This window comes from Myotis myotis, unplaced genomic scaffold, assembly GCF_014108235.1.
Source record: "Myotis myotis isolate mMyoMyo1 unplaced genomic scaffold, mMyoMyo1.p scaffold_m19_p_11, whole genome shotgun sequence".
Taxonomy (NCBI): Eukaryota; Metazoa; Chordata; class Mammalia; order Chiroptera; family Vespertilionidae; genus Myotis; species Myotis myotis.
Window position 1 is genome coordinate 57,945,007 of NW_023416315.1, and position 25,093 is coordinate 57,970,099.

Below are 25,093 nucleotides of genomic sequence, written 5' to 3' on the forward strand. Positions count from 1 at the left end.
TGAGGCTTCCGCTCCTGATGGCTGTGGTTTCCCAGCACCTGTCATTAGTCCTCATTTAGCTTCATATCCTTGAGGTTGACTGGAGCCAGCCGCCGGCGCCCCCTGCTGGCGAGAGGACTGGATCAAGTTGGCCAGGTTCATCCCCACTGTGTCCACAGCCCCGCCTGTGTCCTGCCTTCTGCTCCCTGCTCAAGGGTGGGACCTTGAAGAGTCCAGAGTTCTCACAGGTGAGGAAGAACGAGAGAAGGGCTCCCTTCTCCCACTTCCATTTCTATCTGCAGGGAGGCATGGTCAGCTGATCAGCCTCGTGGTGGGATTTCTTGACGGGCAGCCTTGTTGCCAAGCTGCTAGGAGTGGTCACTGTAGAGCCACTTTGGGCTCCAACCCAGTCATGGGGTGCTGGTCTGGAGTAGGGGTACTCCCAGTTTCCTGCTTTTGGAAAACCATGAGTAAATTGGTATGAAAGCCTTGGCTCCATTCTGCTGGGAGTTTGGGGGAAAGTAGGGAGGTATGTGGCTCAATTCTGAGAAAACACCAGAGACTTGGTAATAAGTAGTTACACCTTTTTACTGATTTCTGTCCTAGTAAGCCTTCCTTCAAATGAAGAAAACCAAAACTTTTCCATGTGTAATTTTTCCCATCTTCTGCATTGAAACAGCAATCTTATTTATCTCCCACAGTGATTCTTCAGGTCAAGCATGTCAAACTCTCGGCCCGAGGGCCGCATGCCTCATTTATTTGGTCCGTGTTAGCCTTTGAGTTTGACATGCTTGCTTTTTAGGTCAGTGGTCGGCAAACTGCGGCTCTCGAGCCACATGCGGCTCTTTGGCCCCTTGAGTGTGGCTCTTCCTAAGCCTTAGGAGTACCCTAATTAAGTTAATAACAGTGTACCTACCTATATAGTTTAAGTTTAAAAAATTTGGCTCTCAAAAGAAATTTCAATTGTTGTACTGTTGATATTTGGCTCTGTTGACTAATGAGTTTGCCGACCACTGCTTTAGGTCATTTAAAAAGTCGTGTTTCATTTGAGTGAGAGTGCATTGTTTAACTTTTCTTCAAACGTTTTTCTGTCTTATTACCCATTCTCCCTTCTCAATACGGACTCCACAGCTCGCTGAAACGTGTTTAAGGATTTTGGAGAAACAAGGGACACTTAAACGTTGTCTCTTCTCTCATTTCCTTTCTGTGGGCTGGACACCCACCTCCCCCTTTACTTTGAGCTTGAGGCCTCACAGGAGGGATGTTAGAGGGTTCCACCAAAACCAGACCACAACCTTGCCTAACAACAGAACCCAAACACCACTAACCTCTGACCTGTAGAAATTAGTAAATGCAGTACTGTGTGTTGTGGGCAACCCTGCCCCTCCTGGCCTGTTTCTCCGGACGTCACTCCATCCTGAGTGCTTATTAGCCTGATTGTCTCATCCTGGGGTGCTCCTTGTCTCACCCACTCCCCTCCAGGATTCAAAGGTAGACTTCCCTTTCCTTCACAATACCTGCTCAGCATCTACCCAAGACCCCAGCAAGACTTCCATTATCTTGGGCGCAGGCAGCTAGAAGAAACCAGCAAGCTAGTCCCGCCTCGGCCCCCGAGGCTGCATGCCTGACGCAGGTGTAGGGCCTGACACTGGTGAGAGCCGTCTAGGTTCATTTCCCTCTGTGTTCTGGGACCTGCCCACTGCTGCTGCCAGGCCATGGGCTCCCTGAGCGGGGCATTCAGAACACGGCAGGAATTGACTCCAAAGCATCCAGTCCCCCAGCTCAGGTTTCTCCTACTTGAGCTTCTCACCTTTCAAACAGGAAGCTTTTTGTGCAGACACACAGGTTTCCTGCTCCTCAGACCTCATTTTTCAGCTGGCTGTGGGAAGAGGTTTTAAGGAGATAAATATGGAAGGAGTAGTTCTAATAGCGAAACAAAACAAGACGTCTCCTCCACCAATTAGAGTTGGGTTTGTCCTGGCTCACAGCTTGTGAGCGCAGAAGAGGGGAGAGGTCAGTGGCTCTCGGCGCACCTTCCTGGGAACTGGAAAAGCAGTCCCTGCCCCTGTGGGATGCTCTCCAGAGGCGGGAGGCGGAGCCCAGGTTTAGCCAATGCTCCACAGGTGGTTCTTGTGACCTGATTTATCTCCTTAAGCCTTGATTGATTTAAATGTTCCCAGCCTACTTCCCCAGGATTGAAATGAATATTCAGGAGGTGAAAGTGCGTTGGAGAAAAGCACAGGTGGAGGGGAGCACTCCTAGCTCCAGAGTCCCGTCTCCAAACTTTGGATCAAGCTCCCCTATCGTGCATCTCTAGTATATGGAGAGTGTTATTCTATTACTAGTGTTCCAGTGCACAGATTCATGCACATTGAAAGGAAATTAATTAGAAGGAATATTTTAATATCGCTATTTGTGTCTTGCTAATGAAAAGAAAATAGGATTCTACCGAGTCTCCTACCTACCTACCTACTCCAGGACTTCTGTGAGGATCAAATGAGATGAGGCACGGAAAAACGCTTCACAGACATTTGGTTAAACTGTAAAATGTTTGCACCTGGCTATAAAGCAAGTCGTGTTCCTGGGCTGAAGAAACTCCAAGGAGGCTAGTCGCTAGGGAGAGGAAGCCGGGTGTTGCTACGTGACATCATTACCCGGCGCCCACAGCGACCATTTCCGGGCTGGGCTGGGGGCTGCATTTTGCGCCATGGGGTCTTGGAAGCATTGGCTGTGATTTGGTGGGGTGTCACTCCGGGGTGGTGGCAGGGCCTGTGTCCCACTTGGAGGAAGTCGAGTGTTGGTTTGTGGGCGCCAGGTCTGCGGTGCTGTTTCTTTGTAAATGGCCAGTGCGTGCCATGGCAGCTCCTGTGTTGAGCATCTGCCCCCTGGTGGTCAGCGTGCATCATAGCTACCGGTTGGACAAACACTGAGCCTTTTATATATATAGATTAGCTGATTTGTGGTAAATCACATTTCCCTCCCCCTAATTTCTGATTCAGGGGGCTTGGGAATCCACACTTGAACAAAGACCAACCAGCAAAACTCAAATGGAGCCACATTTGGGGACTGTTAAAACATTCTGTTAAACAAAAAAAAAATTGACACTTGTTAAGGAACAGTAAGGCAAACTTTTCAAGGGGGGCTACTACAGTGGGGTTCTGTAGTGGGGGAGAGATTGGGCTCAACTCCCAATGCCATAGGGAAAAGTGGGAATTTGTAGCCAAGGAGCAGGTCGGGGGTCAGTGGATGGGAAGTTTCTAGGAGAAGGTAAGGGTGGATTCTGGCTCAACCGACCTAAACTGACCTAACAGGACTCTTGCCCAGGGCAATCCGGGTGATCAGACACCACCCAGGGTGGGTCGTGCAGGATCAGGAACCTCATCGGAGTCTAGGCCCTGGTGATCAGATATCGAGGGTAGGGGCCTCTGGCTAAACCAACTTCGCAGGATTCTTGCTAAACCGGACAATGTGGAGATGAACACAGAAGCCCCAAGTCGGGGCCTAGCGGAGAAGAGTTCAGAGGAGCCGGATTGGGTTTGGGCAGGGAGGCGCTGTCAGGACCCAGGACAGCGGGGTCGGCTTCACACACCCGCCGGCCGGGGGCGCGGACACCGCGAGCTGCCTGCAGGGGGCGCGCCCGAGCTTCAGCGCGGGCCGCGGGAAACCGGAAGTGCGGAGAGCGCGCGGGCGCTGCGGCAGCCGGGGACGGGAGGTGCGTGCGGCCGGGGGCCGGGGGCCGGGGGCCGGGGGCCGGGGGCCGGGGGCCGGGGGCCGGGGGCGGGCCCCACGAGCAACCGAATCCGCCTGCCGAGCCCGCCCCGGAAGCCGAGAAGGGGGCACGAGCCCGGGAGGCGGGACCCCGCGCGGGAGCCGCGCGCCGTCGGGACTGGCTCGGCCTGGCCGCTGGCGGAGACCCGGCCGGCAGCTCTGGGGCCGCAGGGGCGGCTCCCGTCGCCAGCGAGGCCCGCGTGGATGCCCCTGTGTCCCCGGCCTCTGCCCCTCCAGGTTGGCGCGTCTGGTCGCCGCCAGGGCAGCGCAGTGTCCCCGGGAGCGGGGCGGGGAGCGGGGCCGGCTGGAGTGGGTGCTCGCGGGGCGCCCGGCCTTCCCCGCGGAGCGCGGCCTCTGTGCGCGGGGCCCGGAGCCGCAGGACTCGGCTGTGAATCCCGGTGCGGTTTCCAGGTTCCGTGTGACTTTGCGGAACCTGCTGGGCTCAGTTCCCGTCTGAGAAACGGGCTCACCGACCTCTGCCGCGGGCGGACCAGTGCCTGGCGCTGGCGGCGCCTACGGCGGGGAGTGACCCATCCCGGCCCGAATTTTGACAGAAATGAGTCCTTGGCAAAGGGCTGCCCTCCCGGCACCGCACCGGTTAGGACAGTGGTTCCCAACCGTGGCTGCACATTAGAATCACCTGGGAATCTTTTTGAAATCCTGATTTCTGGGCCTCATCCTCCGGAAATTCTGTTTCTTTGTTACTAATGTGACCTCACCCCATCACAAAGAGACAATTTCCGGAGGATGAGGCCCAGAAATCAGGATTTCAAAAAGATTCCCAGGTGGTTCGGATGTGCAGCCACGGTTGGGAACCGCCGGGTTAGGACGATGTCCTGCCTTTGCATTAAGTTGTGAACAGCCCTTCCAATTGAGCAGTAAACGAAGGAATCTCCTCTCTGGGCGCCGACTGCCCTCCTCAGCCGCCCCCCTTCCTGGGTGGGGGGCGCCCCTCCCTGGCGGAGCCGAGCTGCTTCAGAGCCCACTGCGCAGGGGAAGGCAGCCGCCTGCGCCTGCGGGTCACGGGAGTTGGGGGGGGTGCGATGGGGGGCCTTGGGGCTGCGGTGGAATCGAGTCTCGGAGGCCGAGTGAGCGGAGGGCTGGTGGCCCTTCGGGACCCCCGTCCGAGGCCGGCCTGTCGTCCCTGAGCCCCGCTGGTCACACGGTCAGAAGAACCTTTGGATGGAGGGAGGGGTTGTTGGCCGAGGAAACCTTATTGTGAGTCAAATGGCCTCAGGGTTTCTTGTAAGCACCCCAAGACGGAGGGAGTGAGAAGCCCAGAGAGGTCATTGGGAGATACTTTAGGGGGAGGATAGACGGGGCACCTGGGGCGGCATGGAGGGGGGCACCTCCTGTCTTCCTTCCTCCTGGGCGGGTGTTCATCCCTCTTCGTGTTCATCGGCTCAGAGCCGAGGCTGCCGGGGCATTTCTGTTGGGCCTGCTGGTGTGGGGTGTGGGGTGTGGGGTGTGGGGACGGGGCGGAGGCCGCACGCACCTCCCCTCCCAGCAGCCTGCCCACCACACCTACCTGGCTGCCCGTGAGCGGCCTGAGTCGCGGGCCCTGCTCACCATCCGCCGCCTGTGAGCGTATTAGGATTCACTGGGCTTTGTTCTTTGTAGGAATCAAAGCTGGACTCCCATTGGAGGACCAACAGGCCTACAGTTAATTCCTGGTGTGGTGAGAAGGCGGGGTTTGCTGTCCTGGATCAGAAAAGCGAGTCCGTCAGGGAGGGCCCTGACTCTTCATCAGCGACGGGAGGGATGGCAGCCTTACATTCGGGGGCTAAGAAGAGGGTCCTTCCCTCCTGGATGGCAGCCCCGGGGCCTGAGAAGAGAATGTGGCCGGTGAAGACCCCGAAGAGGAAGAGGAGGAGGACGGCCGCGGTGCCGGCGGCTGCAGCCAGGTGGGACACCTTGGAGCCAGGGTCATCGCAGTGTCGGCAGATCCGTGAGGCGGGCGGGGTTTCAGTCCGTCTCCAGCTCTTAGGACGTGCACGGGCTGCGTGCAGGAGGCTGAGTGAGCTGTGTCCGCCCAGGCAGACGCCTCTGCCTCTTGGTGAATCTGCAACTCCCGGATAGTGGCCCCCCTTCTCCGGTCGCACACATCAGCCAAGCTGTCAAACACCAGGTGGCTAAAACGCCCTTCTCTTCATTTGCAACAATAAGTGTGACCATCAGGTGAGCAAGATGAGAGGGCCAGGTCATCAGCCTTCCGGTGGGCAGACCTCCTGGGACAGGAGCATCAAGCCCCTGTGTCAGCCCGGATCAGAGGCTGTGGGGGAGCCAGTGGGATGATGCCAACTGTGGGGTCTCGAGGCCGCCAGGGAGCAGAGGTCCCTGAATTCTCTTGACGGGGTCCCGGGTGCTCAGTGCTGCCCCTCTGCCCTTCCTTTTATAAGGTTTCTTGCCTGACCAGCCTCCTCTCTGACTGGCACAGCCTTTCTGTACTGTGTTCATGTGTTCAGTTAGGTGTCAGGTGGGTCTTGGCCTGGTGGTCCGTGTGACCAGCTCACAGGTATGTGTGTGTCTGTTCGGCTCTCAGGAGTAGCCATCAAGCCTTATTTGTAAATCCCTGGGGGCGTTGGCAGAGTTGGGAAGCCCCCACTGTTGCCTCCAAGAACCCCCTCTGCCAGTCACTGGTCCCAAGAATGAAGAAGCCGGTTGATGCCCTGAGGAAGCTGGTGCTCTCATCCCCGGCGGAAGGCCCAGTGATGCAGCTCTCCTTCCTCCCTGAGATTGGGGAGCCGTCTGCCCCATCTGTAGCATCGTGCCTTTCTTTCAGACTCCCCGCAGTGAAGACTGTGTACTGCATGAGTGAAGCCGAACTTGTCGATGTTGCTCTGGGGGTCCTGATTGAGGTAAAGTCAGCTGTGTCTTTTTAAAAAAATATGTTTTTATTTCAGAGGAGGGAAGAGGGAGAGATAGAAACATTGATGAGAAACATTAATCGGCTGCCTCCTGTACACCCCCTACTGGGAACTGAGCCTGCAACCCGGGCATGTCCCCTGGCGGGGAATCAAACCAGCCACCTTTCAGTGCATGGGATGAAACTCAACCAACTGAGCCACAACCGTTGGCTGTTCTTGCTCTTTTAACCACAGACTCTTTACCGACTGAAACAGCCATGGGGAGCCCTCTTGCGTGTCCGCCCTCCTTCCACTTGCCCCTTGTCTCATGAATCTCTCAGGCCATGCTCCATCGCTGTGAGCTGTGCACCAGCCACGTGCTTGGGGCCGGATGCCTGGGGAGGGGTGGCTGGGCAGGGAGAGCAGCCCTGTGTGGGTGACTGTGTGGGGTGAGGCAGAGGGAACAGGAAGTCTTGACCTGCTAGTTTTCTCAGGTGGGCAAGTTGACTCCTGGCCTCTGCACCTGGCAGAACAGCACTGAGGTCTCCTGTCTTCCTGAAGCTAATAATCATACCACCGTAGAGCTGGGTGGTTCTGTATGATAGACCAGGCATTTTTATTTTTTTGTTAATCCTCACTCGAGGATATTTCCCCCCATTGATTTTAGAGAGAGTGGAAGAGGGGGAGAGACAGAGAAACATCAATGTGAGAGAGACACAGTGATTGGTTGCCTCTTCCATATGCCCTGACCAGGGCCAGAGTCAAGCCTGCAACCTCAGTACGTGCCCTTGACTGGACTCAAATCCGAGACCCTTCAGTCTGTGGGCCAGTGGTCTGACCATTGAGCAACCAGCTAGGGCTGACCAGGTATTTTTATATATCACTATCTCATTTAATCTTTGCAGTAATCTAGTGATATGTTATTTCAGACACTGTTATTCCCGTTTGACAGATGAAGAAATTGAGAGGCAGGGACTTAGTCCCTAAGTTGCATAGCCTGTAAGTGACCGAGTGTAGGCCCACACTCGTTTTGTATCCCGTGCTCCTTCCATTGTCACCTGCCTTCCCAGACAAGTTTTTTCGATGTATTTATTTTCTTTTCTACTTGGGTGTTCCTCAGGCCTCTGCCCACTTCTCTCCGAGTTGGTCTTGGTTTCTCCCAGAGCTCCGAGAGGTGGAGGGTGGGCAGCAGTGGGGTGAAGGAGGTGGAGCGGCCACTGATTTGGGAGCGGTGCCCGACCCGGTCAGTGCTGGCTTCCCAGTTGCTTCTGGACATGGTCTCCACCACTGACAGGTTTCGTCTGGTCTTTCTTCACAGAACCGACAACAGGAAAAGGCCTTGGGGCAGCGGCCCCTGGCAGGCACCGCTGAGCCAGAGCTGTCCCCCAGCTGCTCGGAGCGGCCGGCTTCTCCCGAGAGAAGTGAGGGTGAGGACAGTGGGGAAGCCGCCCTCCCCCCAGGCCTGGGGCGGCCGCAGGGGTCTGCAGGCTTGGAGCCTGCCTGCAGCAGCAGCCCTGAGGAAGATGAGGATGCGTTCAAGTACGTCAGGGAGATATTCTTCAGCTAAGGGACAGGTTCCCAGGACGCTACGGCCGGAACAGCTACCGGACGCTGGGCTTTGGCTCTGCCTGGGGACTGCGCCCAGCTCCATGCCGTTGGGTGGAGCCAGAAGCCCTGACACTCGGCCTTGGGAAGTGAGGGATCCGAATGAGCTGCCGTCAGAATTCCTCTCTGCATCGTCCTCCCCGGCACAGGGGTCTGCAGTCCCCATGTCTGTGTATTCAGTGACCAGGCTCCAGGGAAATGAGGTCACAGTGTCAGACTTATTGGCACCAAGGAATCAATTTAATAACTTTCAAACAGAAAAAAGTATGGCTGCTAAATACACCAGAATTGTCCAGTTTAGGCAGCACCCTCACAGGCAGCCAGGCAATCCCTGAGCCGCCCTCTTAGCCCTGAAGACGTTTTGCCCACAGTGCTCTGCTCTGTCTGGGAGCTTAGCGCTCCCGGGGTACCTTTGGTCCAAGCCTTCTACCCATCAGACAGGCGGCCTCTCCTGAGCTGCCCCCTTCCTTCTACTTGGCGGCCTTGGCCTTGATCCCTGGCCACTCTGAAAGTGCGAGTGGGACAGGCTCCCAAAGTGGACGCTAAGGACAGGAGGTCAGGGCCGAGTCCACATTGCCTCTGTAGTCAGTGTGGCTTTTGGCAGGCAGAGTCAGGCAACCATTGTTACACAGTTTTTCAATATACAGTGCTTGAAAAGTACAATTCCCCCTGCACAAGTGGTGCTTGTATCCTTTCTAGGTCTAGCTTGAGCAGTGAAGGGACGCAGAGTTTGTGGAACCATTCAGTCCTGTTCACCCTCCCCGCCCCCCCAGGATTCGGCATGCTGTGCTCCCGGACTCCCAGGTCCCATGTTAGGAATGGCGTGCCAACTCACTCCCCTGCTGTCCGGCTTGGAGTCCAGCAGCCCAGGGGAACTTGAGGGACTCCCTCTGAGATCTCCCCTGTGCCTTTGGGAGTGGTGTCATGGGGAGGGGTGAGAACGGGGGAAGCTTGCTAACCAGGGCCCCCAGGTGCTCTCAGTGTTCCCCATTTGTCGCCATGAACCTTCCCTGGGTCTCAGTTTGGCCTTTGGCCAATCATCCTGGAAATCTGGCCCTGGGACAGGAACCCTTCTCTGGCCACCATCCTGAGAATGAAGTAAGATGGTTTGCTCAGATCGGTCAGTTAAAGCAGGAATTCTCATGACAAGGAGCTACGTGGTGGTAGCAGTCCCAGAGGACAGACAAGCCAACACTAAGAAGCCCAGGGCCCAGTCACCCTCACAGCCCCGGCCTCCTTTATGCCGGGTGCCCCTTCCTCAGTGGGGCCCATCTGCTCAAGCTTGAGATCAGTATTAGCTATGAAACAGGGTGGCTGTGAAAACAGCCCACGGGGCCTCTGGCGCCTGTCTGAGCCTCCTTCAAGCAGCCTGGGAGCCTCTGGACAGGGCTAGCAGCTCTCCAGCTTGCTCTTGTCATCTGCCCTTTGGGGGAACATGACTGTGGCCATCAGCAAGAGGACGAGCAAGGCCTGGGCAGTGGCCAGAGCTAGGAATCCAGGCCCCAGGAGGGAGGGCGTGACCCACTTCCAGGTGTAGGTGAGGAAGAGGCCCAGGCCCCCGGCCAGCAGCATGGAGGCCATCGCCAGGAAGCACACGGCCAGATGCCACTCGCCCTCGCTCCTGTTGCAGCGGGCCAGGAGCAGAGGCATTGGTACAAAGAGGGTGAGCACCAGGGCCCCGTATACGCCGAGCCTGGCCAGGGCCAGGGCGCCCTGAGGCAGCCCCAGGGCCTCCAGCTCAGGGAACTGGTGGCACTGCAGGGAGCCCGCGCTCTCGTTCCACAGGCAGAAGTTGTAGAAGCCGATTCTCAGGTTGGGCAGGTTGATGAGGTCACCCGCCTTCCAGAGGAGCGCGTAGAACAGCAGGAAGACGGCCAGGACCACGAGGACCATGATGCCCAGGAACAGCAGCTGGTCGCCCCGCCTGGGTCTGGGGAGGCTCATCTTCTCTTGTTCTCAGCAGGGCCACCCTCCTGGGAACCTGAGGGAAGTCACATCAGTGAGTGTCCAGCTCTCCCCTCTCCCTCCCAGTTTCTTCACAAGCTCATGCTCTCCCTTCTGGAATTCCATAGAAACCTGCGGCAAACTCCCACCCTCTCCCACCCCACCACCTCCAAGAAATGTGAGGGGACTCGTCGCCAGGACAGGCTCTCCAGGCAGCTCTGAGTGCCTCAGACATCAGCGTGCACCACAAGCCCCTGAAGTCACAGGTTTCTCAGACCCCTTGCCTGGGGCGAGGGGCAAGGCTGTTATTGGGGCTTGAAGGAAGAGGCAGAAGCTGAGGGTCCTGGCGACCCCTAGGACCAGAAGGGAGCTGTAAGGATGACCATCACTGGGCCGCAAGCCAGTTACCTCAGAACTGGAGTTGGGGCAGGCGCTGGTGTTCTGGCAGCTCTGCTGCTCCTGGCTGAGCGGGCGAGGACACCAGAGTCCCTGCCTGCTCCGGGAGCACGTTCCTGGGCTAAGACGAGATGCCACCTGGTGATGAAATCACATCATTTTAGAACAACTACAGTATTTTTTTTTCCTGACAACACTAATACACGTTGATTTTTTTTGAAACTTTGAAAAATATTTAAAAGGAAAATATATAAAAACAACCTTTTTCCCATCACATACGGTAGAACCACTTTTAACCAACCAATATTCAGTATTTGTAAATAATACCATTAAGCACAATGCTTTTCTTACTGAATATTAGACACATTTTTCAAAGCTGTTTAATATTCTTCAAAAACATAGTCAATGGCTGTATGGTAGGTCACGTCACAGATTTACCCATTACACTATTATTGGACAAATAGTTTTCATTTTTCACAATTATAATCGATAGTCAAGGTAAGTGCTAACTATGTAACAGTGCAATTATTATGTCAAGGGGAGAATCCCTTTTAGTGATTTTATTGCATTTTGCCAAACTGACCTACAAAAAACTTGCCTTACCCTCCCCACCATTTTTGAAAAAATCCTTTCACTACATTTTAAATCAGTAGAACTTTTCCCAATCGGCATCTAAAATAGTCTGCCCTCTGTATATAATTGTTCCAATACGGGACAAAACAGCCCTTCACACAGTGAAGTGCCCAGGAACCAGTGCTGGAAGCCAGACGAGACAGGATGCTGAAGCTAGAATCCTGTCGGTCCCCCAGCCAGGAGAGCCAGGTGGCATTCAGCAGTGAAGTGAGTGGTGGCCATTGAGGGCCCTGGGGAGAGGCCCCGAGACACAGGCCTGGAGATAAGCTTCTGAAGGGACCCTCAGGGAGTAGTCCCTCTGCTAGAGTGGACTGGAGGTCCTGCCCACACCCCACATCTGCTGTGCAAGAGCTGAAGGAGCAAATGGAAAAGAACAGTCTGAAGGGACAGGATGTGGGACAGGCAGGAGAGGCGGCGTCTTGGTCCCTACAGCCGCTGTAACAGAAATGCCATAGAAGCTTATTCCTCACAGTTCTGGAGGCTGGTGTCCCAGCACAGGTGCCTGCAGACTCCGAGTCTGGTGCAGTCCACTTCCTGGTTCAGCGATGACACCTCTGTGTCCTCGTGGTGAAGGGCAAGGGAGCTAGCTTTCTGGGGCCTTTTTATAACAAGCCCGTTCCTGAGGGCTCCACCCTCATGACCTAATCATCTCCTAAGACTCCACCCAATATCACGATGGAGATCAGGTTTCAACATGTGGGGGCGGGGAGGGGGCGGGCACAAACATTCAGTCTGGCAGGTGGCTCCATTCAAAGGACCGGAGTGAATGCAAATAATGAGAATAAAGATTTATCAGCGACGCCCAGGGATGTTGCCTGGGGGTGAAGCAGGTGCCTGTTAGGACGGGAACTTAAACCTAATCACACAGGGAAGGCTCGACTCCATGGTGCCACCACCTGACCACGGTCTACTGCCCATGGCATCTGCGAGCTGGGCCGGGAGCTCTGAGCTGGGGGTGAGGGCCAGCTCAGCGGAGCCCGGGGAGCTGCCCCTGCAGCCACTGATCCTCCGTCTCTGGAGGCCTGAATTGGTGAAACCGAGAAGCTGGAGGCCCCGTTTGAAGGTGGTTGGGAGAGTCCTGCAGCTATGGCGCCTGCTACAGATTTATCAAGAATGAAAATGGTGCCCCCGAAGAGGAGGGCGGCCGCTGAAGGCCAGTGTCCCCAGGCTCGTCCCGAGCAGTAAGAACAGTGTGACCGCTGAGTGAGAAGTGGGTGGGACAGAGCAGCCATCGGGGGTGTAAAGAAACGGGGGGGGGGGGGGCTGCCGCCCAGGGGGCCAGGAGCCGCCCCCCCGCAGGAAGCTGAGTCACCCCGAGCTCCGAGCGAGAAGAGCCTGGGACCTGTGCGCCCTCCCGCCCGGTGAGCAGGCTCGGCTGCGATCCAGGTGCCCTGGGCTGGTCACAGCTGTCAAGCGACGGAGCTCAAACGCGCCCAGGATTCCCATGTTCTTTTTTTAAAAAGGGGACAGAAACAGGCACGTACTTTCACGTCTGCATCACCGTGCGGGCGGGACGGCGAGGGGTGGCTGGACCGCGGGCTGTTCCCCGAGCTTCTGATGACAAGTGCCATCCCCACGCCCGCGGGCAGGGCGAGCCGGACCCGGAGGCCCCACCTGGCGCACGTCGGCCGGAGCGCGCGCGCGGGCGTGGCTGCACCTGCCACAGAAGAATGTGCGCTGTGTGGTTTAATCCTGGGAACGACACACGGGGCCCCGCCGGGAGGGGCGCAGCGGGCAGGCGCCCCACCAACAGGAGAGGCGCTGCTCCGAGCGGCTCCTGGGTCCGAGTCTCTAGGGCAGCGGTTCTCAACCTGTGGGGCGCGACCCTTTGGGGGTCGAATGACCCTTTCACACGGGTCGCCTAAGACCATCGGAAAACATATATAATGACATATTTTTGTGATTAATCACAAAAAAAAGAATGAAAATGGTGCCTTTAGTCCATACTTTATCAGATTGAGATAATAGTTTTAGCCAGTTAGGGCCCATGGGGAGAAATTCCCAGCGGGACATATTTTGCATATTTCACACATGCTTGCATAAGCCTCTGTCTGCATGTTTAGTGACGATAGGCATTTCATGGTGGAAAGTAGATTTCTAGGCCTGGAACCCCGACTTCTGTCATTGTGCTGCAGGAAATAAGGTTTGACTTGCCTCCCTTGTCCAGAAACCAACAGGCTGGGACTTGCCTTTGTATAAATGCTCCTTCTTATTTCTCCTATATCAAGCCTGTCATATTTGGGTTCCCAAGAAGTCACTGTTAAACTTCTTGAAAACAGCTCCCTCGAGAAAGATCATGGGACTTCTCAGCCGCCTTCCAGCAGCTCCTCCAGCCCTTTGTTTCTGACTTCCTGTTTTTCTCGCATCTGACCTTTTGGAGTTTTCAATAGAGTGAAACAAAATAAAAGAGCTAAGAAGCCCCAGATCGTGTGGAGAAGGTGCAGGGTCTCTGGTTTCCTTCATTCTTCTCGCCTCTCCATGTGTGAGGAGTTGAGTCCCAGCTCGGCGCCCTGGGTCTCCACCGGCAGGCCTGATTTAGAACTTGAACTTGGAATTCTCTAGTGAGGCCCTGCTCCCTTGGGTCTTCCAGTCTTGCTTTGCTTAATCCAGCGTCTCTCAGACTGTCCTCGTTCCCGTCTGCCCCACCCCTAAAGTTCCGCCCTGTTTTCTGTTCCTCTAAACCAGTGGTTCTCAACCTTCCTAATGCCGCGACCCTTTAATACAGTTCCTCATGTTGTGGAGACCCCCAATTTCATTGTTACAAATTGAACATAATTAACGCATAGTGATTAATCACAAAAAACAATATGTAATTATATATGTGCTTTCCGATGGTCTTAGGCGACCCCTGTGAAAGGGTCGTTCGACCCCCAAAGGGGTCGCGACCCACAGGTTGAGAACCGCTGCTCTAAACCCTACAAATCCCCCCCCCCCCCCCCCCACTTCCCGGGACTCCCCTCGCCACTCTGAGCCAGCCCAGAGCTAGAATGTCTGCTGTGATCTCTCCCAGGGACGACTTTCCTCTGTCTTCCATGTTCTTGCCAGCATGGTGCTGACACGCAGGAGGAACTCTCTCTGTCCTTTCACGTACGCATCTTAACATGCACTGATCTTAACACCTTTCGTACCGCTCACGAGTGTTCTCGTTTCACGCCCATGGAAAAAGGAGCGAATGTAGATACTTATGTAAATTTTGTTTGGTCCCTCTTCAGAGAGGAAAATGTTTTACGCAGTACCATACGTTAAAAAAGTACTAGGAACTTTAATTGTTTGTTTTTGTAAATAAAAATGTTATAATTATTGAAAAACAACACCCAAAGTGCATGATGGTGATTTAAATAACGTGCAGTTTGCCCAAAAACGTGCAGTCCCTGGCGTATGTCTTAGAGATTTCTATGCGGTACACAATGTGTTAACAAGACACCTTGAGGGGAGGGGCCGTGTTCTATGTCACACACACACAACACCGTGCTGGGATGGCCCTACACGGTTCCTCCTGGAATACGGACCGACTTTGGGAGCCCGTGGACAGAGAGGTTGGAGGCTCATCCTGGCTTCCTTTTCTAAACCTTTCACAGTCGACGGACATTTGGTTGGGAAACCCCATGGCACCCTTCTCCTCGGCTGTCCTAGGAGCCTAGCCGGTTGTTTGTTTGTTTTGGCTTTTAAGAATCATGTAATCGTAGTTATCACGCTCTCACAATTATGAGCCTTCTAATTCCCTTTAATGATAAGCGGGTGCTTCCTTCAGAGGGCAAAGGGGAGGCTGCTGAATCATTGTTGCCATTTTTAGGTGAATTGTTTTCCGTTTTAAATAAAGTACATACTTGCTGATGGTAGATGACTGGAAATGTGGAAGTCTGATCCATAACCTCCGCGTGTAGAAATGACCACTTTTAACAACACATTTCCTTCTGGAACTTGTTTTGCAGAGTTGAGTTTACATTAACTGCATCTGTTTATGTCTCCCTTTGTAAATATCTCTATAGCATGAATATTTCCTTACATCACTAGAAATGTCCCCTACATGATATTTTGAATGACTGCATAGCAGTTGCACAGTTTAAAGTTTTTATAGACTTCTTTGTAATATTATAAATGTGATGGTGAATATATTTGTGGATCAATTTATTTATCCTTTGTGAACAAAAACTGGACTATGCAATACACCTGACAAGCTTGGGCTGGAGGCACCTGGCAGGCCTGACAAGCTCTGTGACCCAAAGTAGCCACACAGGATGGCCTGGTCACAAATTCCTAGCGCGGCAGGTCATGCAGCCAATCACTTCCAGGCCTACAGCTTCCTTAGCGAGTCAATCTTTACCTCAGGTGAATTCTGTTCTTATGCATCTAGGATGACATGCCTTCCCAATGTCAGAGGGATTCCCTTTTCCAGGCCCCTCGAAGGCACAACGCCCACACCAGAGCACAAGGCCACAGCATCCCCTCTTAGCTTGCTCCTTGCATGCCAGCTCTGTGTGCGGTAAATGTTAATTATTAGCTATCCTGTACCCGCCAATGGAAAAGAAATGTGTTTCTCCATTTTGTCTTTTATCCAAACCCAGAGATTTTCCTGCTTTGCTCTCTCCCACCTGCCTCCTTAATCTACCACCAATGGATTCCATGTAACTTCTTACGTCTCCTCCTTTGATTCTATTGTATAAAGTACACTGCAAAACTGCCGTTCTCTGGAGCATTTGAGATCTTGTTTTCTGGCATATGTAGTCACTTTGGCTCAAATAACCTGATAAAAATTCCCTACAGATTTGAACACTTCTTCCGAGGACACTTCCACCAGCAGCTGAGAGGATGCTGATCTCTCATCGCCCCCAGTGCTGGGCATTCTCCAGTCTTCATCTTTGATAATGACCAGTGACAGCATCGTCACCGTTTCTCTTTCATGAGTCAAGCTCCACATTTTCCAAGTGTCTTTTGACGACCTTTAGTGTTTCTCTCATGCCATGCTCTCAGTTCCTCTGTGTGTCTTTTTCTTATCATTTCGAGTTTTGGTTTTGCTTCTCAGCCCGTATGAGCCCCTTTATAAATAAAGGCTGCTAGCCCTTTGCCGTCATAATTGTTACAATAAAGCACAACCCTTTTGCTGCATGCACCAGGGCCCCTGGGCCAAGACACAGATTGAGACTCCAAATCAGTGTGTTCCGACTTGACCATTGTTACTTGCGAGTCCCAGTTTGGGAAGCAGAAGGCAAAGATTCTCAGCCTATTCAGCTGAGGCAGGTTGTTTTTCGTTTAAGCATTTCTAAAATGTTCACTCTGACGGGATGGTGACTGAGACACACACTTCACATTCTATTCTTGGCAGTTTCATATTAAAAGAGTGAGATGTTCATGAGGCTGTGTCTGAGGGAGGATTACAATTCTGGCAGAAATGGCACTGAGAACCCCTCTTGCTGTCCGTTGCGCCAAGTAACAACCCCAGGCTGCCCAGGCCAGGGTGCAGGCCCGGCCTGTATGAGCAGGAACTGCCATGGCGGCGCCCGGGGCTGGGAGGAGCACTCGCAGGGCTGGGAGCAGGAAGGCCCAGTCCACGGGAACCCTTGCTGATTTATTTAAGATTCCTCGTGCCGCTTGCTCTCTCCAGTCACAGAATCAAAATGAACTTTACAAACGAGCCATTGTGTCTGCCTTTTCATAGCGGGTTTCTAGGGCCAATGTCTGCCTCCCGAGCATACGCTGTGCCCTTTTCTTACACGCGGCTATTGCATAATAAACAGCGGCCATGCACTCAGTTATCATTTCTAACTTGTCACTGCTCTAAAGGCTTTCAGATTACCTTTTCATCTTACGCCAATATTTGAGTTTCCTAGTAAACTCCCTTCTCCTCTACTTTATCTTAGACCAGCGGTTCTCAACCTGTGGGTCGCAACCCCTTTGGGGTCGAACGACCCTTTCACAGGGGTCGCCTAAGACCATCGGAAAACACATATATAATTACATATTGTTTTTGTGATTAATCACTATGCTTTAATTATGTTCAATTTGTAACAATGAAAATACATCCTGCATATCAGATATTTACATGACGATTCATAACAGTAGCAAAATTACAGTTATGAAGTAGCAACGAAAATAATTTTATGGTTGGGGGTCACCACAACATGAGGAACTGTATTAAAGGGTCGCGGCATTAGGAAGGTTGAGAACCACTGTCTTATACAAAAGGAACCCCCCCCCCCAACCAAAAAAATAAAAAGATTCTTCCGTGTGGATTTTTAAAAAATTCATTCTTCCTGCCAGAATGGGTGAGGCTATTGAGTAATCAGGCTTGATTTAGAGCTTGGGTTATTTCATGTCCCACCATTTACCTGCCTCCTCACCTGCACGTCTTGGCCACAGGTAGTGCCTGGGGCCAGCCTCACAGCATGCCTACGCAGCGACCCAGAGGGCCGTCCCCACCAGCAGGGCCAGCTGTTGTGCTCCTCACAGCTCAGGGAAGCCTCGCAGTGTGCCCAGCAGAGGACCGCGGGTCCCCCTAGAATGGCCCCTCCCGTCAGCGCGCCCTCTCCCCGGGGTGGGGACTGGGCGCCGGCACACTCGAGTTCCTCCTCCAGAACAGCACGCTCCACCTGGCAGGCATGTATATGCCTGGACCTTCCTACCAAGGGGGACTCGGCTTACCAGGGGTGCCCTCTGTTCATGGGCAACATGGGCAGGAACGGGACACCTCGTGCTGTTACTGCCAGGTCAGCTCTCTGACCTCGTCTCATCTTCTGACCCCCCCCCCCCCCCAGCTTCTGCTACAACCCCTTCTTCCGTATTTTCCAAAAATTTGGGCCAAGCTCAGAGTTTTTGTGTTTGCCATTCCCCCTGCCTGAATGCTCTTCCATTAAATATACCTCCCTCCCTCGCCTCCCTCAGTCAGGACATCCTGGTTGGCTTTTTAAACCGCACCAGCCCCTCCGAAGCCGCCACACTCCCCCGCCCCTTCCTGCTCTTCATAGCATAGCACCACCGAACGTTCTAAATGTTGTACTTACGGTCTTTCCCACCCCAGTAGAATGGGAGCTCTATAAGGACAAGGAATCTTGCCTGTTACTCATTTTTACGTATCTATGGTTGGCTGGATATCTCTTGACCTATTATCTATCATCTATCAAAATTCTATCTTTTACCCTGGCCCGCGTGATTCCAGGTCTGGGCATATACTTAGGTTTTGGGTTCGATACCCTATAGGGTGAGTATGGGAGGCAACCAATCAATGTCTCTCACTCTCTCTTCCTCTCTAAACATCCTTGACTGAGGATTAAGAAGGAAGGAAGGAAGGAAGGAAGGAAGGAAGGAAGGAAGGAAGGAAGGAAGGAAGGAAGGAAGGGAGGGAGGGAACTGTTTGGTCGCATGAGTCCCAGGAAGGCAACTGTCACATAGGGACCTGGCGGCTAAGACCTGGACCTTGGAGCCAGACCATCTGGGTTCCCGTGTCGCTGTCCTGTTGCTCGCTGGTCCTGTGGTCTTGGGCACATCACCAGCATCCATTCCCCCTCCCGTCTCTCAATGCTCCGTGAGACTCAGGTGAGTCCATTTTACCCCTAGAACCACCACACCTGTGGCTGCTCTAACTCCACCGAAGACGAAGCCGTGACGCCGAGAGAGAAAAGGGAATGGAGGGAAGAGCGAGGGAGAGGTGGAGGCTGGGGGACTGTAACATGAGCCCAGAGAAGCAAAGTTCAGGAGGGAAGTGTTAACAGAAGAAAGCCGGGAAAGGGAGCCTGCCGGGGAGAGGCAGCTGTCACTTCTCCCTCCCCCTCCCTCTCCTTCCCCTCCTCCCCCTCCTCCCCCTCCTGTTCTTCCTCCTCCTCCTCCCCCTCCTCCTTCTCCTCCTCCTCCTCAGAGGCCACCGGCCTGCCTGTCTCTGGCTGAACTTTTGTGTTCATGGTCTGGGTGTGGCTCCCACACATGAAAAGGGAAAAAGCAAGACATTTGTGTCTTATTTCCTTTGGTGAAGTATAAGCCCAGGTTCTCTTTGTTTCAAAATGGGGCCTCAGCAGTTTCCTGAAGGTATGTGGGGGGAAGCCTCCTGGGTTCCCCAGAATGGGCCGAGGGAGGCCAGGCCTGCCCGCGGCTCTTTAGGAAATGCTGTGACATCTGACCGACTTAATTCTCCCCCATAAATAAAAACAGCTTTACCAGCAGAAATACAACACCACGTGACTGCAATAGTGAGCTGACAGCTTGGGTCCCACCACCTTCACACACAGCAGGCTGCTGCAACAGGCTGTTTCAAAGCTTCCATTAATATTAACTTGCTAACTGTTCACTTGCTTTGTTATTTATTAGCCCTTTGCTAGAGATGATCCAGCTAGGAACAAAGGTCAAAAAAAATGTTTAGAGGGAGGAAAAAAATCCTTAAAAAAATGAGAAAATGCTTGTACCTTGGAACCCTTCCGCACTTGTTTTTATTGGTGGGACTCCACAGTCAAGTTCACAGGAGGCTAAGGTTCATGGACCCAAAGCCGAGTGGAAGACAAACAGCACTAGACGCCAGGGATGCCTCCGGCCGTGGCCTCGGTCCTGCGCCACTTCTGCTGCGGTCATGACGGAGGCTCCCAGGCCCTCTTCTCCTGAACACCCACCATCCCACCTGGTGGCCCCATTAGCCATGCATTTTTGGATGATTTCCAGAGTCACATGCCAGGGAACCAGTTACAAGAGGGCAAACCAGGGGCCTGCTTTCATTGGGCTTGTGCTCTCGCTGGGGTGAAAAATACCCAACGCATATTAAAACTCACACACACACACATTTAATTTCAGACAGGAGGGGAGAGGGAGACAGAAACATCAATGATGAGAGAGAATCATTGATTGGCTGCCTCCTGCACGCTCCCCACTGAGAATCGAGCCCGCAACCCGGGCATATGCCCTGACAGGGAATTGAACGGTGACCTCCAGGTTCATAGGTCAGCGCTCAACCGCTGAGCCAAGCCAGTTGGGCACAAACACATATTTAAAAAAAATAATAATTATAACTTCTGAAAACTTTGGGAAGTCATAAACAGGATGAAGTGGAGACACTGGCAGGAGGAAGTGGTGAGTCTAGATCAGGGGTCAGGGAAGGCCTGGGGGTATGAAAGGCCATCCATGCGCCAAGGGAAGAGCCTCCTGGGAGGAGAGAGCAATTGTGATAAACATGCTGTTGGGAGAGGAACAGGCTGCAGACCAGGGGGGCTGCAGCCCAACTAAGAAGGGACCAGATGAAACTGGACAGGTGAGTGGGGCCCATATCCCCAAGGGCCTTGTAGGCCAAGGTGGGAGGTTTGGATTGTGTCCTCTGACTCATAGGCCCCCAGGGGGTGGGGCTGAAAACGCAGACACAGGTGAAAAGGGAAGAAGCTAGACAGACGCTGAGGGGGAGGCGAGGAGCAATGCCGGGGGTTACTCGGGACCCTGCTGCCACCAGCCTTGCTGGGAAGACCAAGGCCTGTCCATGCACTTTGTACCTAACAGTCAAAGAAAAGTGGAGACAAAGGCAAAGAATAATAGTCACGTAGACCTTGACCTTATTTTTTGCAAAGATATTTGAGAGGGGGCGGGAAGGGAGGCTAAGGTTTTCATGAACTTCACCTCCATCCCACACAAGAGGATGTTGCTCTTTCCTGTGAGATTCAGATGCACGTGAAATGGCTTCTGAACAAGTGCAGAACAGCTCAGAGAGAGCAGTGCTGGGGCCACTCTGCACCCCTCAGGTCAGCGTTTGGGAACCCCAGAAAGTGACTTCCCCGCTCACTGCGTCTCTGCTTCCGGAGGAAGGGATGCCCGAGGCATGGCCGGCCGGCGGTTCCTTCTTCTCTGGCCAGGACCTCGCTGTTAGAACGCCCCTCCCTCCTGCTGCCAAGTGGACAAAAGCGCTGGGATCTGGGGGTCACCTCCCAAAGTCTCCTGAGGCCTAGGGGTGGGCTGAGAAAGTGAATTCATCTATCGGGACCCACACCACGGAGGCTGCCCCAGTGGCGGGGCCTGTCACAAATCCAAATCTAGGTCAACACTTGGGGGAAACACCTGTCACAGAGACCTAGCAGGCCCCAGCCACAGTCCTGCCCCTCAGCACTGGCTCCGTCCTCTAGCTCGGTGAGGAGATTCCCCCCACCCAGCCCTGCCGGTCTCCGTGGCCTCCTCCAACGCCATACAACTCGCTCTTGCCAGCATCCCGCAGGAAGAGGCTCGGCTGCTGCGGGGTGCTGGGCGGGTGAACGTGGAGGCGCTGGGGGGGTGGGGGTGGCGTGGTACCCCCTGTCCCCCATACTTTCCCTAGGCGCCTCTTCCAGCCGCTGGCCCTGAGTCGTATCCTTTTGTACTAAATGGATTGTTTTGCTTTGACTAAGGGAATGCGCACGCTGGTTACTAACTGCCTTCGTTTCCTCATCCACAGGCGGTCTGAGCTGAGGCGGCGCGGGCCGCGGCACACGCTCTGCAGAATCTCAGGTGCGGATGAGAACGTACTCTCCGCGGATTTGAAGACTCAGCTTCCAAAATATTCGTCATGTTTATTAATTAACGTTAAGAGGAATCACTGGGAGGCCTGCGGCAGGCTGGTCGCAGGAGCAATCCCTGTCTCCGGTTCCCAGGTAGATTTCTAGAATAACTGGAGGGGAAGCTGGGCCGGATAAAACGCAGTGGCAGGTCCCGAGGGCAGCTCCGGAGCGGACTGACTCTGAAAAGCTTTGCATACGAAGTGACACAGGATGGAAATGGCGCTGTAATTTAGTGGAAGAATGGGTTTTTTATTACTGCGGAAGCCATTTGTTAACTGAAAACAAAACTATTTTACGTCCTCATGTCATTCACTCCGAGTACCCAAATAAATTGCACGTGGATCCAGTGGTAAAATGCAGTGAACAGAAACATAGAAGCATGTATATATTTGATTTATAAGAGCGCTCTGAGCTTAAAAGCAAATTGAAACCACAAAGAAAAATTGTACAGATTTAACTATTTAAAATACACAACAAAACAACATGAATTTTAAAAAGTCAATGAGCACGCCCTGGCTGGTGCCCGTGGTTAGAGCGTCGGCTGCACACTGAAGGGTCTCAGGTTGGATTCCTGGTCAAGGGCACATGCCTGGGTTGCGGGTTGGATCCCCGGCCCCGTTGGGGCACCTTCAGGAGGCAACCAATCAATGTGTCTCTCTCACATCCATGTTTCTCTCCCTTTCTCCCCCTCTCTCTCTTTCTCCCTCCCTTCCACGCTCTCTAAAAATCAGTGGGAAAAATATCCTCGGGTGAGGATTAACAAACAAATGAAACAGGTAAATGTGCATGAAAACTATCTGCAACAAAAATGAAATGATTACTGTACCTAATGTATAAAATGTTCGTGCAAACAGATACAAGGAAACATTAACCCCCTAAAACAGGGGTCCTCAAACTACGGCCCGCGGGCCACATGCGGCCCGCCGAAAACATTTATCCGGCCCGCCAGTTGTTTTTGCCGCCGCTGTGTGCATAGGAATTTGTTCATAGTTTTATTTTAAACTATAGTTTGGCCCTCCAACGGTCTGAGGGATAGTGAACTGGCCCCGTTTAAAAAAGTTGAGGATCCCTGCCCTAAAAGTAGACAAGAAATATAAAGGGGTATTTGAGATATTTGACAAAAGAAGGAATGCTAAACAGTAGAGCACTGTAAAAAAACTTCTCTGTCCTCTCCACCAAGTGTGTGTGTGGGGGTGGGGGGTGGGAGGGGTTCTCCACCAAGCAGTTCTCTGGATGCCCTACAATTTAACTTAATTCTGACATCAACCTGGAGATGGCCTCAGATCCCACAGTTAAGGGCTTGCTTCCACAAGGAACACCCTCCACTTTAGATGCTAACCTCAGGTCTAGATCGTCACCTGTGCTTCTGACTGACTGGTTATAATTGGGAGGTTACTAGGTTACTGGTTTATTATAAAAGGATACAACTCAGGACCAGCCAGTGGAAGAGACACCTAGGGAAGGTATGGGGGCGGCGGGTGAGCAGGGGGGTGGAGGTAGCAGGCCACTCTCCCAGCACCTCTCCAACCCTGTGCTGCAGGGATGATGAAGGTTTCATAACACAGGCAGGACTGATTAGATCATCGCCCTTAGTGAGACTCGTCTCCAGCCACTCACCTCCCTGAGGTCAGGGTGGGGCTGAAAGCTCCAGCTCTCTAATCACATGCTTGCTTTCTCCTGCAACCTGGGGCTTTCCAGAAGTCACCCCGTTAACGGAAATGCAGATGTGTTTTGAAGGGCTTGCTATGGATAAATAAGACACTGTTATATTATGATCACTTAAGAAATCCCAAAAGTTTTTAGGAGCTCTGAGCCAGGAATGGGGACAAAGAACAAATATGTATTTATTAGAAATCACTGTATCACATTAACTAACATAAAAAGGTCTATACTTTAGGCCATGTAGTCAAAGATATGCCCAGGAAAACAACCTATGTACTTCATCAAAACAGCCAATAAAAACACTTGATCCCAAGATGCAGTAAAACGGCATTCTCATACAATGACTGTGGAGGTGAAATTCTTACAAACTTTCTGGAAGCAATTTGGCAATATGCATTAAAAATCCTAAAAACAGTCACATCTTTTGGCCAAGTAATTCCACTTACAAGTCTACCTTAAGGCAGCAATCACAAATGCAATCAATGATTCCGATCCAGGAATGCTCATCAGAATGTTATTTGGACAAAAGATGGAAAGCAATGTGGAAGCCCAACATCAGAATTAAATGACACATCAAGATGATGAAACTCTATGCAACCTTTAGAAAAACCAGATATATCTAGATAGTGGCATTATAGGCAGTTGTTCTTTTTGCATTAAAGCTATTTCCAGAACTATGTTATATTTATAAAAAAATGAAGCAATAAAACAAGCAACTAACTCAGTGTTCAGATCAGGGAGGAAGCTGGAAAGAACGGTGAGAAGAGGGAACACTTGCTGAGTGAACCGAGACCACCACGCGAACTGACTCAGAGGCCCAGGACTTCAGGAGGGAGGGGCACAGGGAGCAAATACGAAAAATGGACTTGTCATGAGGGAGGAAGGAAAGAAGGGGTCTCACATATGCATGCATTTTCCTTCCTTTTTTCAAAGAATTTTTTCATCTTACAGGTGAAGAAGATAATGAAAGTTATTAGAGAAAGAGCCCATATTAAAAAACAAAAATCTTTGAGGATGTGCGCCAACACTTCTAAAACCCCACATGAATTTCCATCAAGGAATGAGAAGCCATGGCATCCAATCACACAGGCACTGAAAATCTCTTAGGCCCTATGATATCCTTTCTGAGTCAGGAACACAGGTTGACAAGCTTAATCCACAGCATGTATGTTTAGGCTCCACGAACAATCCACCTCACCAGCCACGGGCGTTAGTGCAGACTTTGTGCAGGCCCCTGCTGCCCGCGGTCATCCCCGCGTTTCTACCCAGTGCTACTGGCGCTGCCCTCACCATGTCCTAGGCCAGAGATACCCAGGGTGATGCTGCAGGGAGGACGGAGAGCAGAGAGCACAGAGCACGGGGTAAGCAGACCTGGGGGAGGAAGGTGGCAGACACTGACAGCCGATGCTTTCGCATGCCCACGGCTAGAATGTGAAAGGTCTCAGGGGTAAGAAAACAAACTCATCTTGCACGGAGAGGCCGGCTGGGCAATCGAGGGTACTCACCGAAAGGAGATGCAGAGCCCACAGAAACGCTCTAAACCGGAGGAGCAGGAGCTCAGGTGCGGGTTGTTCTTTCTCCCTGACTTGCTCGTGTCAGGCCCTGGGCCCCAGGACAGGACGTGTCAGGCCCCAGGAGCGGGACGAGGTGCCGGACAGGCAGACCAGGCAGAGCTGCCTGCATTTGTACTGGTACCTCGCAGAGTAAACAGCTCTCTGAACTTCGGCCCACTCCTGAGGTCACCAGCTTTCACTTTCGTTTCTTAACTGGCTC

The 25,093-nt window shown here is 52.9% G+C and overlaps 2 protein-coding genes across 8 annotated transcripts; one reads left to right on the forward strand and one right to left on the reverse strand.

Moving 5' to 3' along the window:
* Positions 1-59: 59 nt before the first annotated feature.
* Positions 60-8,872, forward strand: CYREN (cell cycle regulator of NHEJ). Of its 5 annotated transcripts, none has more exons than XM_036328611.1 (4): positions 60-227; positions 5,368-5,651; positions 6,530-6,605; positions 7,912-8,872. In XM_036328611.1, exons 2-4 carry the CDS (start codon positions 5,509-5,511, stop codon positions 8,158-8,160), a joined length of 468 nt encoding a protein of 155 aa, XP_036184504.1. In that variant the 5' UTR covers positions 60-227; positions 5,368-5,508; the 3' UTR covers positions 8,161-8,872. The 5 variants fall into 5 exon arrangements, with proteins under 5 accessions (XP_036184504.1, XP_036184501.1, XP_036184500.1 ...); XM_036328608.1 differs by lacking the exon at positions 60-227 and adding an exon at positions 2,897-3,691; XM_036328607.1 differs by lacking the exon at positions 60-227 and adding an exon at positions 3,752-3,984.
* Positions 8,420-25,093, reverse strand: TMEM140 (transmembrane protein 140). Of its 3 annotated transcripts, none has more exons than XM_036328612.1 (3): positions 24,826-25,093; positions 10,551-10,676; positions 8,420-10,179 (listed from the first exon to the last, which is right to left on the reverse strand). In XM_036328612.1, the coding sequence occupies exon 3, from the start codon at positions 10,140-10,142 to the stop codon at positions 9,588-9,590; it is 555 nt and encodes a 184-aa protein (XP_036184505.1). In that variant the 5' UTR covers positions 10,143-10,179; positions 10,551-10,676; positions 24,826-25,093; the 3' UTR covers positions 8,420-9,587. The 3 variants fall into 3 exon arrangements, with proteins under 3 accessions (XP_036184505.1, XP_036184507.1, XP_036184506.1); XM_036328614.1 differs by lacking the exon at positions 24,826-25,093 and adding an exon at positions 12,656-12,811; XM_036328613.1 differs by lacking the exon at positions 24,826-25,093 and adding an exon at positions 11,642-11,814.